The sequence below is a fragment of the Ctenocephalides felis genome, unplaced genomic scaffold, assembly GCF_003426905.1.
Source record: "Ctenocephalides felis isolate EL2017-DRISC unplaced genomic scaffold, ASM342690v1 CF-g0.4_SCAFFOLD_01170, whole genome shotgun sequence".
NCBI classification, from domain to species: Eukaryota; Metazoa; Arthropoda; class Insecta; order Siphonaptera; family Pulicidae; genus Ctenocephalides; species Ctenocephalides felis.
The window spans coordinates 35693062-35699964 of NW_020537324.1; the positions used below are offsets into that span (position 1 = coordinate 35693062).

At 25.9% G+C, this 6903-nt stretch overlaps 1 protein-coding gene across 1 annotated transcript; it reads left to right on the top strand.

Moving 5' to 3' along the window:
- Positions 1-1552: 1552 nt before the first annotated feature.
- Positions 1553-6234, top strand: LOC113366590 (39S ribosomal protein L46, mitochondrial-like). Its single transcript, XM_026608222.1, has 7 exons — positions 1553-1718; positions 1786-1969; positions 4314-4450; positions 5156-5298; positions 5372-5500; positions 5716-5866; positions 6141-6234. The coding sequence occupies exons 1-7, from the start codon at positions 1664-1666 to the stop codon at positions 6155-6157; spliced, it is 816 nt and encodes a 271-aa protein (XP_026464007.1). The 5' UTR covers positions 1553-1663; the 3' UTR covers positions 6158-6234.
- Positions 6235-6903: the final 669 nt, after the last annotated feature.

The following is a 6903-nucleotide window of genomic DNA, read 5'->3' on the forward strand; positions in this document are numbered from 1 at the left end:
TGCATTTTTTGAAATGCTTAATTTTGATTACTATGCTAAATTTTGAAAAATTTCTTATAGATGATTTAGAAGTTATTTTTAGTGCCTAAATTTTTTAATATATATATTTTTCTCAAAATATATGGTTATTCATTGTTTTTTATATAAAAGTAGTTAATAGTGATATGTTCCAAGTCGAATAAAGTGATTCAAATTATTTGAATCAAGTTCTTAACAACTAGATCAGATTTTACTTGATTCGAATCAACTCGTATAAAAAAAATAACTACCCTGATTTTTTATACCAGCCAATTTGTCTGTCTGATATATGTATAAAAATATATTTTAATAAATATATATATTTTTATTTTGATATATTAAAATATAAAATTATTAATATAATAGATTTAAAAAAAACTATAATTTATCTGTGCCATCTGACTTCTGATCCAAATTAAAATAAACCGTATTCGTAGATTTTCATGCGAATCGTTCGATTTATACGACCAAAAGCTAATACAACACACAACCCGAATCATCCGACTTCATTTCTAACGACTTGACTTAATACGACTCATACGAATTATTCGACTTTCAAGTATATATACATTTTTTTAAAATCGTTTTTTTTTTTTCAAAAAATCATGTTTCGAAATTTTCAAAAATATAAAAGTCAAAATCGATTTTTTTTCAGACTTCATTTATACGACATTAATGCGCTCATACGCCACTCATACATGCGCCACTCATACGAATCATTCGTCTTTTAAATATATATATGTATATACATTTTTTAAAATCGATTTTTTCCCAACAATTTTAGAATGTTTCGAAATTTTCAAAAATATCAAAATCAAAATGGATTTTTTCAGACTTCATTTATACGACTTAACTCAATAATTAGACTTCATACGCGACTCATACGAATCATTCGACTTTTATATACATATACATTTATGGGGATCAAGCTGGCAATTGAGACAGAAACAAAAAATAAAATGACTTAAGTCATTTGTTAAGTCATTTGTTAAGTGACAATTGTCATTTTTATATCATGAAATTTTATAATCAATAAATTGTATACATTTTGTATACAAATGGAATTTATATTTTTATATACATAATTATTTCCATACACTTTCTAAAATCAAAATCGATATTTTCAGAAATTTCCAAAATTTCAAATAATAAAAAATATCCTTATTTTTCAAAAATGTTCAAATATTTAAAAATATTTCAATATTTCTAAAAAAATCATATTTTAGAAACTTCATTTAATAAGCATATGCATATATAATAAATATTTATTACAGTATTTAATAATCTATTTTAAATATTTGAAACAATTGTTATTAATTGTTGAATAATTTTTATTAGTTATTAATATTATTTCTTGAATGTATATTTGGGGTCCGGGAAGTACTAGCAATTTGCATTTCTCCACCAGTTAAATTTAAAGTTTTTGATTTCAAATTCACACTTTTAAATCAAACAGTCTGGACTTAGTATCGTAAATCGCCGATAGAGTGAAGTATTAAATTAAAATTGACAGTTCCAATAAAAGTCTGAATTCTGAAATATATAATTCAAGAGAAAATACAGTATTAATATATGCTTATACATTCAAATAATGCTAGATATTCAATAAAACTTGTATCTGACTTTTGAAGTTAAGTGTAACATAATGTTGAAACTATCTCCTTTTATTTTTAAAACAAGCACCAAGCTTTTCATTACAGGTATTGTGCAACTTATAGGTTATAATTTGAGTAGTAAGGTTCATAAATTTATACATGACTTTTCTAGAATTTAGTACACAAGTTGAAAATAAACTGCGTTGGGATTTAGCAAGTGCGATTTGCTTAGAAAGGCTTCCAATAGTAACAAGAGAGCTTGGCCCTTTAGAGAACAAGTTTCAAGAATATCTCTCTACTGTTGAATTTGAGAACAGTCTTAAATCAGATTTCGAAATCAGGCGTGAAAATGACAAGTACGCACATTAAATAATAATATATATATATATATATATATATATATCCTTTGAATATAAGCATAACATGAACTTGTTTTTATAACTGTTAATATACATATTATGTTTCAACTATGTTTCAACATAGTTACAGGCAAAGTACGGACAAAATGACATGGTGTTTTGTTCAATCGATATATATTTATTCAATGGTATTATAATCAGTATCAATGATTTTGTTGTCTTAGATTCGACTACCAGTAGCATGTTCTTTTTTATTGAGTAGGAACTATAATAACGAATTTATTAAAAAAAATCATCTAATTGCATGAAACCATTTTGTTCACATCATATGGACAAAATGACATAAGTAAAGGATATGCTGAGATACTAATCTTCTTATATATAATAGTGGAGCTCGACTAAATGTTAGGGATGGTAAAACGTTAAAATGGCTGTATGGATTTGGCCAGTCTTAGTCTTGAAAAATTCGTGCTAATCAGTAGGTTGTGGAAAAGGTGAGGTATTATTTATTTAAATTTGAACATTTTTGTTGAAGCGTAATTTAAATGTCAAATGTTTTTGGCATCTGAAAATCCATATTAAAAGTCTTTTCTTCTGTTGGTAGTTTTTTGGCATTAGTTAAAAATGTAATTATTTTGTAAAATACCTTTAAAATTAAAATAAGACATTAAACTAATTTGCCACCTGGCCGTTCCAAGTTACCTCGCCTATAGGGTAAAATGATCTAGATTGAAATACAGCAAAAGAAGCACATTTCTACAATAATGAAGCTGGCAGTTTTACTGAATGTAGTCAGATAATTGTTTGTTTGAAATGTGTTATTTGTTGGGATATAATTGGTTTGGTGTTCATAATATAATTTATGAAATTTATGTCAAAGTCAAATTAGACCTTGGTGCCCCGCCCTGCTCTACATATATACTTTTTATTAAGTTTACTTTAATTCATGGAATGTTACTTGAAATTTTTCAAAAAGCTGGTCAAAGAAGAAATACATTCTCTATCTTTCTTTGCAGAAATTTGAAATGTTTGACTAAGCTCAGTAGTATTATTATAATTATACACAATATCCAGAATTCAAAAAGAATCCGAAAAACTTAAAACATAATCAATATTCAATTGAATGGAATTTGTAATGATTATATAAGTCGAAAGACCAAAAAAGACTTGGATTGGATCATGCCATGTTTTCTATAGAAAGTGTATAAAACTTCCAGTTTGATTGTATTGACAAAATATAGACAAACTAATGGGGTTTATTGTTCTTATAACACCTCATTATTACACACTTAGAGTATTGATTTTTTGATTCTCTAGATATTATTTTCATTATTAGTTATTCATCTAGAAAATACCTTACTTAGCAAAACAACATTTGCCGGATCAGCTAGTTTTAAATATATTAATCGTTTAGTCCTCTTCGAGTTCCAACCTTGGTTGGGTTCATAATGGAAAAGAGGTCTTTGCAATAAATGCAAGTCTCTTCTGTTTACCTCTGCATCTTTTGATCTGTTTATAGAAGTAGTTGGAGTGGAAGTAACCTGTTGCCTTTGACAGGTTTCTATTTTTTTTTCTTGGTCTTGAATGAACTACAATGTAGTGTTTATGAAACTATGTCATGTTGTTCATTGTTTGTCATTTTGTTCGTAAGTGCATAAAAATGAATATATTATAAAAATTCCATTAAAAAACCTTATATGCAATAATTATTATTGCAATAAAATTGATCAAAATCACTAGCACAGGCATGAGTTTGTTGAATTTTATTGAAATAATTTCAAATAACAGTAAATAAGGCTCCAAAAAGCATATGAAAAGCACCCTCAAAATAAACTTTTGAAAGGGCGAAACTCGTTAGTACTGATTACTCCGGCAAGACTGTGACAATGACGCTCGACATCTGACAGGATTATTTTTATAGCTTTCTTCATATTATAAAATCGTTGGAACTTTATTAGAATTACCAAATTTTTAAATAAGGCCAGTGAATCATTTTATCAATATATACCATCTTATCTTAATTATTAATTAAGTATTGTTCCTATATATTGAGAAAGTTATGAACAAAACTTTAGATAATTGCAAAAGTCAATGTTTTAAGAATGAAACAACAAAGATTTAGTAATATACAATTTACCTTTGTGCAGAAAGACCATAGTTAATTTGGGAAAGAGATGGTGTATGTTATTTTATAATAATATAATAAGGAAAAGAATTTCAAAGATCTTTATCTTATGATACTCAATAGATAAGATATAGTTTTTTCAAGAGTGGAGTCCTATTAATAGTTATCATTGTCATGAAACATAAATCTATTATTTATATTACTTTATTTATTAAGGAAACAAGCAGAATTGTTGAAAAAGGGTGATACTAGCGATATTGATTTAGATGCAGTATCATCGCAGACAGCTCAAGATTTTAAAGATGCCTGTGTTGAAGAACTCAGTAAATTTAAATTAGCACCAAGAGTATCAGGTTAGTTATTTCTAAATTATTAATTGGTTTGCTTATTAATTAAATGTTAAATTTATTAGTAGTAATAATCGTAAGTTTTTGAACGTAAGTATTTGTGTATATTTTGTTTTTAAAAATGTGTATATGAAAAATTAATTTCTTAATTAATTGTTTTATTATGGATGATGTAAAATTATTTTCTTAATTGCTATGTTTTATACAAGCTACACGAAAGATCTGAACAGAGCTTATAACTTTTTTTTATTATGTAGTAATTTTTACATCTGTTTAACAAATAAAATGGTAGGATTTAAAAGTACAAAATCTTCATGTCGATGTCTTTATGTATTAACCAATTTGATGCATACTTTGGGCCATTCAAAATTTGTTTAATTTAATTAGAATCAGGAACAAATTAAAATTTAAATTCTATCAGGTTTGATTTGGAAGCTACTTCTAATTAGAACACTAAGAATTTTGTTTAGATAAAATTGTGTATATAATAATTTGTACAATTTTATTTTTACTCTGTAAACTAACAATAAGTAAATTGATGTTTGTTGAGAAACTACTCTGAAAAGTTTTAAAATGTACTTAAGTTTTAGATAAATTCTTTTCTACCAGTTTCAGTAGTGTTGTTGGAAGGAATGACTTATTTTTAAACTAGTTAAAACTAGTTAAAAGTTAAAATGAACTACATGTTTTCATATAAATATTAATTTGCAGAAGCCGATAAAAAAAATGATTTGACTTCTACTGATCGCAAATTAGCCTCTTCTTTAGTTTTGTTAGTTAAGCAAAAACTTGGAGCCAAAGATTATTTTTTGATGCCTCAAGGCATTAGAACAGAGGGAGAAACGATGAAGCAAGTAAGATCAATACAATTGCTGAATATGTTGCATAATATGAAAATTTAATAATTTTGAACTAACTTGTTTTTAGACAGCGGAAAGAGTTTTGAAAGAAGCCTGTGGTAGTAATATTAAATATAGAATTTTAGGTAATGCACCATGTGGTTTTTATAAATATAAGTATCCTCAGGATGCTCAGAAAGATGCTATTGGAGTTAAGGTAAAAATATATAGTCAAATATAAAGTAATAGTATGATTATTATGAATAAATATAGAATAACCTGATTTAGATCACTGAAAAACATTTTCTTGTCTAGTCTATTTGACAATGAGTTTTAATTATATTTAGTGCTGAAAGTGTTTACAATTATTTATTTCATCTGATATTATAAAAAGATTATGTTTAAAAATAGTATAATATTTATATTTTGTAGGTGTTCTTTTTTAATGCAATATATTTGAAAGGATCTCTAGCTGATGATAAAGTTAAATCTTCTAAATGGTTGGACCGTACAGAGTTATATAAAGAGTTGCCAGAAAAATATTGTCGTAGTGTGAAACAATTTTTAATTGATGAAGATTTAGGTATATGAATCTAGCGCATATAAATCTAATAAAAATGTATATGAAAGATTGTATAATTATGTAAAACAAATAAGTTCTTATTAATACAGTCTTTCATTTGCTCATATTTTATCAAAATCTCATAAAAAATTGCACATAAAATTTAAAAATTAATAAATCCATCAAGCAATTACAATAATTGTGCATTTGGCAACAGGTTAGTATATTTAAATTATTACATTTATGATTTTGTGAATATTCTTTTCCAGTTTAAGAAATTACAATTTTATTTCAGGCAAATTGAAGATCTAAGAAAGTTTATAGTAGTTCTTGGTTATTTCATCTATGTAGAAATTACATACCACATTTATTCAATACAGCAAGAAAAATAATCAGCAAAAATTGTTCCAGCAATTATCTTAGCATTTTGAAAATTACCACAGGTACATATAGAACTCGAAATTGAAAATTGACATCAAATACTGAAAGTAATGTAAGACGTTGTTGTATTTACTTTTTTTAATTTCTTTACAAAAATGATCGTTTTTGATAAAACTCAGGTCAATTAAATATTAAATTAAAATGTTGAATAAAATAAAATGAAAATTTATTTTAGAACTAAGTTTTAAAATATGTTAAGAAGACATATTTTGTTGCACTTGACAAAAAAAAGTCTTATGACCACAATACCAAATATTTGCTTTATTTGTGTGAGGCAAAAGAATTTTAGTATTTGCATACAGAATTGAAAAAAATGCATATAAATTTTCAGTTTCAACCTTCAAAATGCCTTTGCATTTACATTTTCAGACTTATAAGTCCGATTATATTCATAACATTTACTACAAAAATGCCGTCCTAAGATCGTCTTCAGAACTACCGGTCAAATGACCGTTTGCAGTAGGTTGAACAGTGTACACATTTTTTTCTAAAAATAAAAATTGGAAAAAACAAAAAAAATATTGAAAAATGTATTATACTTACATATGAGGAAAAGGCATGAAGTTTGAAGACGATTCAATTTCTTTTGATATGAAAAATACTAATCGAAAGTTCAA